The sequence below is a fragment of the Tachypleus tridentatus genome, chromosome 7, assembly GCF_004210375.1.
Source record: "Tachypleus tridentatus isolate NWPU-2018 chromosome 7, ASM421037v1, whole genome shotgun sequence".
In the NCBI taxonomy this organism is placed as follows: Eukaryota; Metazoa; Arthropoda; class Merostomata; order Xiphosura; family Limulidae; genus Tachypleus; species Tachypleus tridentatus.
In genome coordinates, this window is record NC_134831.1 from 188,645,749 (window position 1) to 188,660,243 (window position 14,495).

Here is a 14,495-nt window from a genome sequence, read left to right on the forward strand (position 1 = left end):
ACATTCTGTAGATGTGGCTTAGTTTTGATTGTGAGTGAATTGATGGCTTTATAATTCACAAAAGTGCTTGGAATCTTTACTAAAATATTACGTTAGTCAGTTATCTGAAGCGAGTCTGGCGCTAAATGGCCAAAAACGTAAGCATTTTACTCATTTGATGAAAGAAATTGGAAGTGATACAATCAAAGATTTAGTTACTTTCGAGAGTATTGTTCCTTTTCTTGAATTTACAATTTAAAAATAATATATAATTCATTAATCTCTTGACAACTAGAGAAAACCAGTGAGACCTATCCACCAGACTTCTCAACATGAAATATAATACTCTAAATAATGGAATTAATCGTGAGGTCTAACCATTAGATTTCTCGATATAAAAAATATATATATAGCAGAAGATAGCAGTCTCTATCTTCTTGATGAGACCTAACCGTTAGACTTGGTATAAAATAATATCAGTCTTGAAATAACTGGAATAACAGTAACCACTATGAACAATAACTACAAAAGAAAAACAACAAAACAAACGAGAATGTCACTAAGGCCTAAACATTATATTTTCCAATATGAAAAATAACAATACTATCTAAATAACTGTAACAATAGTAAGGCCTAACTACTAGACATTTCGATATGAAGAATAATAGTTGTCTCAAAATAATTAAGTACCCGTAAGGCGTAACCAGCAGACTTATTGTGACGGAGAATAATGTGGATTAATTATACTCGTCATAAGATATTACTATAAGGTCTATTATATTTTAACACTTCGTTCGTTATTCATTCTTTTGGGGAATTTCAAAGAGAAATGTCTAACAGTATTGTAATCATACCGGGTGTGCAATATCTATTGCTTGTTTGTTTTGAATATCACGCAAAGCTACACGAGGACCATCTGCGCTAGCCGTCCCTAATTTAGCAGTGTAAGACTAGAGGGAAGGCAGCTAGTCATCACCATCCACCGCCAACTCTTAGGATACTCTTTTACCAACAAATAGTGGGATTGACCGTAAGATTATAACGCTCCCACGGCTGAAAGGGCGAGCATGTTTGATGGGACGGGGATTCGAACCTGCGACCCTCGGATTACGAGTCGAACGCCTTAACCCACTTGGCCATGCCGGGTCTATATCCATTGTTCACTACAAGATTTGCTCAGTATAGATCTCATTAGGTCAGCTGTGACACAACAAACATTTATATAACTCATTTATTACAACAACAGTCGTTATGACGTGAAAGCATTTTCTTAGCTGACAAACCGTGATTACAATTAATTACGCGGGGAGGTAAAGAACGTAACCCCCGCGAATAGCGAAAAACCGCGAATATTGGATGCAGTTTTAAAACTTCTATGTTTGAGATTATATACGGTACTAAATGCTTCCCAGACACTTTCTAAAGACACTCTTACACATTAATACAGTAATAATGTAGTAATATTGCATGCAGTCATGTATTTCACTAATGTAGTAATGATAATGTGAACACATTTTAATTTTGTACTGCAACAATATTTTAATCAAAAAGAAACGTAAGTACAGGAGGACAGTAACACCGCATAGTATAGTTACCCATACTGTATTACTGTACCGTAAAGTCATTTTCTATGCGTACAACACATGTATTAGAATTGACAGAAAGTGGAACAAATTTAAAGGCAAACTTAGACAGATAAATACAGTACGCACAGTTCAGGTAATAATAATACAGTACAGTACAATTCAGTAATAATTGTTCGATAAAGACGTCAATCAAGAGAGTAAATACAGACATACCCTCGAAAAGCGCTTTTAGTCTCTATGACCTACAAAAACCCGGTTTACCGAGCATTCCTTTTTGTGATGTTATGACGCTAGCCCGGTATACCGGCATACGATGCGATAGGGTTAAGAGCCTAACCCGCGAATATGCGGGGCCGCGAATGGGGAACCGCGAACAGGTGAGGGTATACTGTATACTTGTCATAAGACATTAGAACCAGGCAAATAGTGTATTATGCCTACAGCCCCCACAGTGGCAAAGGCTGGCTTTGCCCCTTCATTAGCCATTTCTTAATTTACCGGCTCCTCACTGGTTCAGCAGTAAATCTTAAGAATATAACGCTGAAAATTGGGGTTCGAGCTGTATGTTGAATACAACATAAATAGCCCATTTTGTGGCTTTGTACTTTCCTGCTGTGAAGGAAATTAACTTACCCGAATTTTAGAGAATGTTGAATAATGTGTGTTTTTCGTTCTGAGTAGAAATAATTGCAAGCCAAGCTTGATCATAAAGATTAGGATAACAAACCGCACGTAGTGAATTAGATGTTACTTGGGTCTTGTAGCTATTCTATTTTAGAGTTTTCTGGTATGATAATAAAATTTTAATAAATCGATGGATTGAAGAATTTCCAAACAGTTACTAAAGTTTTGCTTCCAAATGATGACTCACGTCTAGCCAGCCCGTCATGGCCAGGTGGTTAGGGCGCTCGACTTGTAATTTGAAGGTCACAGATTTGAGTCCCTGCCACACCAAACATGCCCGCCCCTTCAGCCGTGAGGGCGTTATAATGTTCGGTCAACCCCCCTATTCGTTGGTAAAAGAGTAGCTCAAGAGTTGGCGGTGGATGGTGATGACTAGTTGCCCTCCCTCTAGTCTTACACTGCTAAATTAGGGATGGTTAACGCACATAGCCATCGTGTAGCTTTGCGCAAAATTAAAACAATAAACTAACAATGACTCCTTATTAAGAGGTGAATAGTCTAAAGTTAAGTTGGAAGCTGGAGATATAGTCGAAAACTTTAAGTAATGAGATAAAGGTAAGAAGAAATAGACCGCCAGGTATTTTCATCAGTAGACTACTTATTTTCAAGTTAATTTCGCTTTTTTGTGTTTTCTTCCTTGAGTTACATAATAATTCCTCCCCTTTTTGCAAGTTTTTGTCTCCCTTAAGCAGATTGACTTCAGGCAAGCTTAATTCACTTCTAACTTCGTCCGCCTTCTACACATATATTGCTTCCTACGCCTGTACAAAACAATAAAGAAAAGTAATTGTCGGGTGTGACACGAGTTTCTTCTAAACTTCAGACAACAATACGTGCTACGTGGTTATTATTTATCGGTAAAATTCTTTGTGATTCCCCTAATTTATCATTTCTAAATTAGGGACGGCTAGCGCAGATAGCCCCAAAGTTAACTAGAGGGAAGGCAGATTGTCAACAACACCCATCATCAGCTCTTGGATGACTGAAGAGTAGGATTTGACTATCACTCTTATAGCGCATTTTCGGCCCCAAAACGAGAAGGGAGTTTTTGCGGCAATAGGACGCAAACCATTAAAGCCCGGACTCATCATAGTCCAGTCCAGTCACGCTTACCACTAACCATATATTTATTTCGTAAAGTACACCTTACATTAACATGCTTTACGTTACTTGTTTTTTTCACATGGCGTTTTCAACGCAAAACTGTCATTCCTTTCTACAGCGTCACTCTTAAAACTGGACGTTGTTTTTCACTAATCCTAGCTCCACTAATCCTAGTACACCATAGAACCACAATGAATTCTTCGGGGTAAGGCCACTTTTAATCAATTTATAATCTTTATACAGTGTGTTTATCTGGTTTGATTATGTTATACCCAATACGTCGTTTATTGTATATAGTTACACTTATGTTTTAAACCATTTACCTTATGTAGTATTAACCGTGCACTGTCCACCTTCCAGTGTTGAGCCCACGTACATTGACCACGTATAATATTTGACCTTCTATGCTGTCCACTTTCTGTACTTCTGTGTACTATTAATCTTGCAAAATGTTGACCGTGTACACTGTTTACTTCGATCACGTAACTACCGTCCTTCTGGATGATTCACTTTATATATTTTGGCCTAGTATACTATTAATCTTGTATAGTGTTTGAATGGTTTCTGTTGTTGGGCATGTTCTTTTGAATTATTTGGTCAAAAGAAGAATGCAAGGTTTATTCCACTTAGTGTATTTTATTTCTTCAATGTTAACAAAGCCTACTGTGGCATCTATGAATTGGTCAAGCGTAGATAAGTTGGCTGTTCTTTTCTTACTTTTACAGCATGTTTGGTCAACGTACCATTCTTCCTCCTTAATTTGTTGCTAAACGTTCTTTAAGAAACTTACCTGTTTGATAACGTGGTCATTGACGCTTGGTAGTTACTATTGACTTTCTGTACGAAAGTTGTTTAATTTTGTTAAGGTTGGTTCTATTAAACGCACAGTATGATTTGTAGCTTGTTGTTTATTTCCTTATCCATCCATCCTGGAAGTTATTTCAAATTGTGTTTTTATATGTCTCTTACGGTGCAGTACTGTGTAAAAGTGTTAGAACAAGGTTAAAATTTAGATTTCAGGCTACTTGCAAAGAACAATCGAAGATAAATTACAGGTGAAACGTCAAAATTTTAATAATCTTCATACTTGGTACAACAGAAACTCAGTGGAAGTGCTTGAGTTCAACAAATAGTTGATATTTTGTCTGATTTCATCTTAATTTAATAACTGTAAACAGTATGTCAAGCATTGTTCTAACATATTTAATTACAGCATTCTTTCGAATTTTACTCCAATACACTCCCATAAAGTTTCTTTGAAGTAACTTGCGAGTTGGCAAGTTTCTGATCTATCAAATCCCATCCTACTCAATTAGATTGAGACTAGGACTCGTGGGAACAATTGAATCATTTGAATGACTCTAGTAGCTTCTTTCTTAGCTAAGTAATTTCTGCATAGGTTAGATGAGAGTTTGGGGTCATTATGTTCTTGAAAGCAGAATTCTTTACCAATAATACCCAGACCACTGGGTACACTATGACGGATTATCACTTGATAGTACTTAGGCTTGTCCAATATTACATCTATTTTGCAAATATCTCCTGTTTCTTCCACAGAAAAACACGCCAGAGCCATTACACAGTTTCCCTATGCTTCATGGTAGGTGCTAAGCATTGATGTACAACCTACACTTTGAACCAAATATTTAAACTAAGACGCATCTGTCCATAAAACCCTTTTCCTATCATTAAGAGGCCGTTTTTGTACTTCTAACAAATTTCACTTGACAATACTTAAGATCAAAATAAATGTTTTTAAAACTACTACACGACCAGATATTCCATAATCGTTGAGTCTTCTTGATAGTGTAAATCTGGACACTTTTCTGTCACTTGGTACATGGTCGTTTATCTCATGCTTGAGATCAGTGGCAGTTTCCTTCTGTCCTGAAGGCTGCATAAACGAAGATACTTAACGTCAGTATCATTGAGCTTAAGTGTTCTGGCTTTTCCTTTCTTGTTATCAAATTTACCTGTCTCGTCTTACGATCTAATGTCTACTTGACAGTGTTTGGGAAGCATTTTAAATCTGCAGCAGTTTGTGAAACTTGTATGCGAAATCTCTACTCTACAGACAATTCTATACGCTTTTTGGGCCATGGCGTGACAACAAAACTTAATATATAGTGTTAAGCACTGTTTTTATCAAAGATTATTTGTGGAGTGCTATTACCAGCATATACTGGTACCATATACTACCTCCTTGCTAACTTCTTTCTATATATTTAAGGCACTACATGAAGTACCATGACAGTTATTTCAGACTCTAAATTTTATAAGTATGTTCATTCAAGAAGAACCCTTATGATATGCCCTTGGTACAAGTATATGGGAATTCTAAAGAATGATAAGTATTCTCACCCTGGCTAATTCAATGTCAACAGGGATCAGTTAAGCATTGCCACTGTGTTCGAAAGTTACATTCTATGATATGGAAGAATTAACCTCATAAAATGGAAAGAATGACAAAATATTCTCTCATTCTAACACTTTTGTAGAGTACTGTACCTTTCTGTTATACTCTATCCATAACTTGACTGAGCAGTTTTCTTGAACTGACCTCTTAAACGTTTATACGTTTATGCATTAATGGTGCAGTTCGAGTAGTCCAGGAAGGTCCTGCATTCAAAGAAAGCAAAGTAGTTGAGGTAGCAGGTGTAGACCAGATAAATTATCCAATTTCAGATTGCATATTTAATGGTGTTTGAAGTTAAAATCTTTAGATGGATACAGAGAACTATGGTTAATTTGGTCCTTGGATGGACACAAATATGGCTAATTTGATCTTTGGATGGTTACAGAGAACTATGGCTAATTTGATCCTTGTTCCATTCAGTTGTTTCCATTCAGTTTCCACGTGATTTATCCTAGCCTTTATGTTCTTTTTTTTAAAGTTGATGTTATGTTGTACGTTCTTCATGTTCTTTAATAGGCAGTTCTGTTTAGGCAGTGTTTTCATGATGAAACTTTGTAGAATGGACAGCAAATGAAAGGCAGAAGACTTTCGAAACGTCTTCCTCTACACTTGTGTCTCCACAACAGGCAGTTGCCGTCCAATTCTATAAAGTTTCATTCATCATATTGTTATGTTCCTTCTGTACTTTACTAATGTCCTTTTGTATGCCATTTTTACTATTTTTTATGGTACTTCTGTATATATTTGAGATTGTTGTTGTGGCCTTTTTGTACTTCACTGATGTTCTTTTGTACGCCATTTTTATTGTCTTTATGGTACTTCTGTACATATTTGAGATTGCTATGCTCTATCCATACTTCATTGATGTTGTGTCTTCACTGATGCCCTTTTGTATGCCATCGATAATAATGCTGTTACTGCTATTCTGTATTTTAATGATGTCCTTTCACTTGTACTTGATAATGCTGTTATTGTCATTCTGTACTTCACTGATGTCCTTTCACTTGTACTTCATAATGCTGTTATTGTCATTCTGTACTTCACTGGTCCATTTTTGTACTTTGTTAATGCTTTCTTTTGTATTTGGTTAATCTTGTTGTTATAACACTTTATAATTTCTTTGACCTTTTCCAACTTCAATGTTCATATTGTCTATGGTATCTTCAACAAAGTTATTCTCGTTCGAATTATTCTGTAAGTCTTAGGTCTTGCCCTTATAATCTATCCTTTAACTTGGCCTGGCATGACTTGGTGGCTAGGGCACTTGACTCACAATCTACGGATTGCAGGTTTGAAACTTCATTGTCAAACATGTTTGCTCTTCCATCTGTGTGGGCATTATAATGTGATGGCTTATCCCAATTTTCATTGGTTAAAGAGTAGCTGAAGAGTTGATGATGGGTAGTGTTGACTAGTTGCCTTTTCTCCAGTCTATCACTGGTAAATTAGGGATGGCTAGTGCAGATGACCCTCGAGTAGCTTTATGCAAAATTTAAAAAACAAATATAGACTCTCTTAACTTTCTGGCTTGATCTTTTTTTATGTGTATATATTCCTGCCTATTTTTTGTTGATCCTATTTTAATTTTCTGTACCCTCCTTTTGGTATTTTTCAATATCTTTCTCTCTGGCCTTCTTTCCACTATTTTATAATTACCACAAATTTTGATCTCCTTTTGAAGACACATTGTTATCCTGAAGTTAATTCTGTATTTTATCAAGATAATCCCACTCCTGATGCTAATGTTGAAATGAGTTTTGTTGTTGGGTGGATTATTGTTTAGTATAAATATTTCTTCTTTATGTTCTATAAATTCAGTGGTTTTAGAAATGGCCAGGCGGTTGGGGCACTCGACTCACAATCTTAGGGTCGCGAGTTCGAATTTCTCACACCATACATGCTCGCCCTTTCAGCCTTGGGGTATTATAATGTGAAGGTCAATTCATTGGTAAACGGGTAGCCTAACATTTGGTGGTGGGCCATAATATCGCTGCAGAGGTTTACTGTCAAGAATAGGAAGAAATTCATTGAAAACTTTGTGAAAAAATACCAGCATTAGTCAATCAAAGAGGACTAATCTTGCTTCATGATAATGCTCAACCACACTTTGTTCAAATGATGTCCAGAAGCTCAGCGAATTGGGCTATGAAACATTGCCTCACCCTCCTTACTCCCCAGACTTGTCACCCACGGACTACCATTTTTTCAAGAACTTAACTTTTTACAGGACAAAACATTCAACAACAGAGCAGTAGCAGAGAGTGGCTTTAAAGAAATTCCGAGTTCTAGGACTTCAGTTTTATCGTCATGACATAAATAATATTGTTTCTTTTTGGCAAAAGTGTGTAGATACACTAGGTTCCTATTTTAATTTAAAAAGTTGCTTTTGAAACTTTTATTTCTTATTAAAGTTAAAATTTAAAGTCCGCCATTATTTTTAGAACAACTTAATATTTTTAACTCAATACGACTTCCCTAACAAACTACAATCATATATTTTTGTCTTATCTCATGTTTTATATTGCTAAAACTATATCTAAACTTTTAAGAAAGTTTTAAACACTTCGGACAAACAACAATACAAACGTCTAACTTAGAAAACAGAAATTTTACAATAATACCATGGACCTATATAGGTGTAAACTTTAAGATTATTTACTGTTAATCACGTTTAACTTTTAATCTGTTAAAGTTGTATAGCGTTGTCATTTGTTGAATTATCATGAAACAGTTGGCTTTTTGCCCGGCATGGCCAGGTGTTTTAGGTGCTCACCTCGTAATCTGAGGGTCGAGGGTTCGAATCTCCGTCGCACCAAACATGATTGCCCCTGCACCCGTGGGGGCATTATAATGTGACGGTCAATCGCACTATTCGTTGGCAAAAGAGTAGCCCAAAAGTTGGCGGTGGGTGGTGATGACAAGCTGCCTTCCCTTTAGTCTTACACTCTTAAATTAGGGGTGGCTAGCACAGATAGCCTTCGTGTAGCTTTGCGCGAAATAAAACAAACAAACAAACAGTTGGCCTTATATAATTTCCAAATTTGTTGACATTTCAAAATTTGTTTGCTCTGGATGTTGTTAATCATGCAAAGTTTGGTCCTTGTATAATGTTTGACCTTATATACTGTTAATATTGTGACCTTTTATGCTGTTAATCTTGTGAACTTTTGACATAGTACGTTGTTGAACGATTGTTGATTCTTTCTTGTGTGTTTGGCTGTGTTCTCTGTTAAACCTTGTATATTGCTCACCTGAGACTGTAAACAAACTACTATTCATAGTATGGTAGGGTATTATATTAAAAACAAGGTTAAGGTAATTTTCTTTAATTTCGTGACGTAGATTAAAGGAAAGCAGCTTTGAGTTTATTTCTAATTTAAAAATACGATAATGATGGTACCAGAAAAACTAACTAAATATAAAAAAAAACAGCTTTTACTTACAGCGTTGACAAATCTCTCGTTCTTTCAAACGATGTTGGCATGATACATCTAATATTGTTGTTATACAATGACCTGGCAAAAATAAAGAATGTTATGTCATCAAATGTTAAAACTAAGACTGAAACGTTCTAACATATGGAGAGTAGAAAACTGTTAATTTTCTATCTTTTAAAACTGATGGATTTTTATCAAAACATGATTTAGTACATTTCAGACAATGTTTTGAAGATATGACTAGGCCTAAGAATTCGGTCTAGTTTGTTTTGAATTTCGCGCAAAGCTACACGAGGGTTATCTGTGCTAGGCCTAAAGAAATGGAAAAGACAAAGTTTTTTGTAAGTATACGTTAAGTATAAACTCTTCTGATGGATGTCACTAAGCCGAAATCAACACATGGGTGCAGTAAAATATCATAAAAGAAATTATTAAACTTAAATAAACATATGACAAACAATAGTATGAAAAGATGCTGCATACAAGAGAAATACAACGAAACAAAAAATACAAAATTACAAATTATCTCATAAAAACTTTCTGTTTCGAAATAATAAAAGTACAGGGAGAAGCAAAAGAAATACATAACTTCAGTGTGTTAATAACGTTTCAAAAGGAGTGTTAACCCACAATATTCCAAAGATGTCAATTGAAAAATTGGTCATTATTTATATAGGTTTGGAGAAGTTGCAATAGAAACCTCCTGAAATGTGTATCGAAGTTCATTACGTTATTAGAAAAAAATACAAACAACTCTGCTTAGCTCAAAATGAACACAAAGCATTGTGCAAGAAGAAATTTGTTTACCTAGATAATAGAATGAATTGAACTTTAGGGATAAATTGGCAGGATCGACTAGATTCGATAAACAATGGCTAAATTTATTAGCCCTTCTGTAGTGTCTTACACGATCGACTTATATTACCAACTTATAAGATCTTAGACAAGTAATTCTGTACTTCATCAAACAACCCTGCTATATTAACAGTCATTATACTCTGTGTAATTAATGTACTGGTAGTAAACTGACCAAAAACGATTTATAAGTATAGCAATGTGGTTTGGTTTTTCAAAACGAAATATCTTCAATATGCTTATAAAATCACTCTTGGTCAGTTTACTATTATATTAGTACAATGCGCTTCAAAACGCAAATGAACGAAACTATAGTGTCTTACCAGTGCATAGTTTTCCGAACAGTTAAAATAATTCTCTAGTATTTAAAAGAAACTTTAGTATATTTTTAAGCGTGATTATATCGGTACTGTAGTATCTGTTTGTCTAGTTCTGTAAATTGACCAACTAACATGTAGTGAATGTATATACACTTGTTTGCCAAGTTTCAATTAGTTACCTGACTTATACGAATCCTTTTGTTTTCATTTCAGTTACTTTAAATTTTTAACTAAATTATAGTACGTAAATAGGTGAAATGGAAGTTTTAACTTTCTTGTTGGATGATTCCTCTTTGTCAGACGTGACATGGCCAGGTGGTTAGGGAGATCGACTCGTAATCTGGGGTCGCGGGTTCGAATCCACGTCACACAAAACATGCTCGCCCATTCAACCGTGGGGGCGTTAAAATGTGACGAGCAATCCCACTATTCGCTAGTAAAAGAGTAGCCCAAAAGTTGGCGGTGGGTGGTGGTGACTAGTTGTCTTTTCTCTAGTTTTACACTGCTAAATTAGGGACGGCTAGCGCAGATAGCCCTCATGTAATCCTTGCGCGGAATTCAAAACAAACAAATAATCCTCTTTGGTGACCTATTCTATAGTCATGTAGAACTTAATATACATATCTTTCACCTATGATGATGTACGTTATGCACTTATATATCTAAGATTAGTCGTTGGATGTCAGTCAGATGTTAGTTGATTTACTAAAAAAAGTAACAGACTGAGAATGCTTCATGCCCAGTAATAGATTAAAAACAAAGTAACTAATAATTGAAACAATCAACCTTCATACTATAAACACAAAATTATTGCGAATATTGTCGAACAATATTGACTTTAAATAAGATAAACACTTACAGTGTTTTAATGTTCAGCAGCCCCACAAAATTCTTCGGTCCGAGTGCTCGCAGTTTGTTGTGGTTCAAGGAACTGCGTGGAAGAAAAAGTAAAAATTAGAATGAAAAAAAAAGCACAATATTTCGAAAACCAAACTATAAAGAAGCTGGTTACAGACCCAGGAATGGTTTTCTATGAGTTCCGATCGCTTTGGTCTTTGGTTGGTTTAACTAAATATATGACAAAATAACTTATTTCACGAATTGTGTCAATGTATCAACAGAGTGTTTGGTGAATACTTGTGTCAATGTGTGATCAAAAAACTCTTGTATTTCTACACAGTGGTCAAGTACTTTGTCTTCAGTAGTTATAAGTGTAATTATTGGTTGTGTACTTTAATTAAACGAAAAATGAGAAAACAAGAGAATAAACTTGCTTTAAATAAGTAACGTTTAATAAAGCTTTCCTTGTATATGAAAGGCTTACTGCTAAACTAAGCTACCACGAGAAACATCTTATTTTGGACATAAAATAGGGTAAGTGTTCAAGATCAAAAGACCAGGTGTTTTATTAATGTTTAACAAAAGATCGTAGAAGAGGCTACCGATAAATAGGGTTGTCCATTATTCCACCCTAAAGGAAAAAACTGTTTTTGAAACAGCAAAACCAGCGGGAGTACACGTTTTTTCGGATTGAAAATATTACCACGCCCTCTGGAGGCATTGTACACTCCACCCAGGAAAGAATGATGGGAAAGACTTTGATATATATTTTAAAGAACATAAAGCAGATTGACGTACTGAAAGTGACAACTGCACCGATTTCGTGTGCTGCTTAGTTTTTCCGTTCGAAAATTACAACAAATTACAGAAGTTTGAAAATGACAGTTAGATGAATATCCTAATTGTTTTTTTGTATTCTTTTCGCAAGCCGTATCTTCGAATTTGTTGACGTCTCTATTATATTACTACTACAGTGCTTACTAATCACTGAAGTCTAGCCATCAACATTGCGGATTTTACTGCTTCTGACAGCTTACAACAAGTGGCTGTCAGAATCTGAAATTACCCCTTCACGAGGGACTGATCTAGTTCTGGCTACAGGCGTATTTTCTAACCTTGCATTCCAGGGTTTTTTTTAGCACCAGAACACAATCTGGTGTGAAGTCATTTTTAATGAAAAAAAAAAGAATAAAAAGAAAGTCGACTTTGAACCATCTGAGTGAGAAGGTAATGATGTTGCAGAGGTATTTTGATATCTACATACGATGGAACAAATATGGGGGAAGAGAAATAAACATTAAATAACGATGTCACATTCTATTTGGCCATGTGGTTAGGGGCTCGTCTCGTAATCTGAGGGTCGCGGGTTCGAATTCCTGCCACACCAAACATACTCGCCCTTTCAGCCCTTTGGGCGTTATAAAGTTATATTCAATCCTACTATTCGTTGGTAAGAGAGAGACTCAAGAGTTGGCGATAAGTGGTGATAACTAGCTGCCTTCCCTCTAGTCTTACACTGCTAAATGAAGGACAGCTAGCGCAGATAGCCCTCGTGTACCTTTGCGCGAAATTCAAAAACAAACACATTCCACTGGCACCGAAAATGAAGAAATCTGTATAAAATACATGTTTTGCTTATCTGTAATCAGACATGTAAGAAATCCATAAAAAGTATACACACATAAGGATATATATTTATATAGATAAAGTAAGAAAATAAATAATATTAATTTTAATATTATTATATGTACAAGTCAAAAGGCAGCAACCAGTGAGAGATTTTGTTAATGGGGCAGTAAAAAATTCCATTGTTTTGGGAATTCATTAATAACTGCTCTGTGGATCTTTACTGAGATACGAAAACAAAATGAAAATAATACGTAACTCAAATGATCCCAGATTTTCACATTTTTAGTAAGAATATGCCGTTAATATTGTTAAAGCGTTTTAAGGTAGGGCTAACGATGGTGCTTTTAAACAATATGTTGTTTGGTTAATTTAAACAATTAAATATTTTTAAACTAAATCTAAACTTATACAGATACACTGATAGTTTTTAACAATTTTATATGTTTTAAGTCGTATAGGAAATCTTGGAGGCCATATCATAATAAAAACGTTTCAATATGACAAGAAATTATATTGTACCAACCATCATATATCAAATATAACCAGAAAAGACAAAATCACTCACAGATCCACCAAATTTGAAGCTCCTTCAAAAGCGCCGTCTTCTATATCGTTTATCTGATTGCGTTCTAAGTTTCTGGATGACAGAATCAACATAAAAATATTAAAATATTAAAGAAATATTCAAAACGTTGTTGATTGAACAAAAATGAAATTATACCATACCTTGGTCGAAATATTTTTGTTCGAGACATTTTAACTCTAAATAACACTTGGAATGTTATTTTTAAACGTTTTTGTTTTAGAAATATTTAAGAAATATATGTAGAACAATAAAACACCTACAGTCTAACTTGAATTTTTTCACAAACTTTAGAATCATTCCTTTCCAGTGTTTTGCAACCTTTAAACCTGATTTTAATCAACAGGATAGTTCATAAAATTAATCAAATAACAACAGGTAAAAATCAGTAGTGTAAATTAAAAACTGATTATATTACACTTTATTTCTGAAGCAGGAACTGTTGAAACTTATTTTATAAATATATATCGAGTTAAAGAATTAGATTTTGTCATGAAACTGCATAAAAGTCATTGAACAAAGCATGACGTATTTTGAAATTGTAAAACAAAACTAAAAAAAAATTGTTAACAGGGGTTTAAAATGTCCGAATGTCTGAAAGCATAACATTAGATCTCAAGATTCGTATACAACAAGAAATAAGTTTTCGTAAAATTTTACAAAAAAAAAAGGTCCAGCATGGCCAGGTGATTAAGGAACTCGACTTGTAATCTGAGGGTCGCGGGTTCGAATACCTGTCACACCAAACATTATCGCCCTTTTAGCCGTGGGGGTGTTATAACGTGACGGTGAATCCCACTATTCGTTGGTAAAAGAGTAGCCCAAGAGTTGGCGGTGGGTGGTGATGACCAGCTGCCTTCCCTCTGGTCTTATACTGCTAAATTAGGGACGGCTAGTGCAGATAGCCCTCGTATAGCTTTGCGCGAATTTCAAAACAAACCAAACCACTTTGTATTAATTTGTTTTAATAAAATTTTAGTCCGTTTTTTTTTTACAAAATTGTTAGTCTGTTTGAAAATACCAAATAAAAATCAAGGTGTTATATTCCCATTGGACAGGTGG

The 14,495-nt window shown here is 35.0% G+C and overlaps 1 protein-coding gene across 7 annotated transcripts in view; it reads right to left on the reverse strand.

Moving 5' to 3' along the window:
* The window catches only part of LOC143257525 (protein slit-like), a 305,134-nt gene that overhangs the window by 25,707 nt on the left and 264,932 nt on the right, over positions 1-14,495 (reverse strand). For 5 of the 7 annotated variants that reach the window (XM_076516315.1, XM_076516313.1, XM_076516314.1 and 2 more), the window contains 3 exons: positions 13,416-13,487; positions 11,241-11,312; positions 9,213-9,284 (listed from right to left, as the gene is read on the reverse strand). In XM_076516315.1, the coding sequence (XP_076372430.1) occupies positions 9,213-9,284; positions 11,241-11,312; positions 13,416-13,487 (216 nt within the window). The remainder of the gene's footprint in view (positions 1-9,212; positions 9,285-11,240; positions 11,313-13,415; positions 13,488-14,495) is intronic. The other 2 variants (XM_076516317.1, XM_076516316.1) reach the window with 1 other exon arrangement.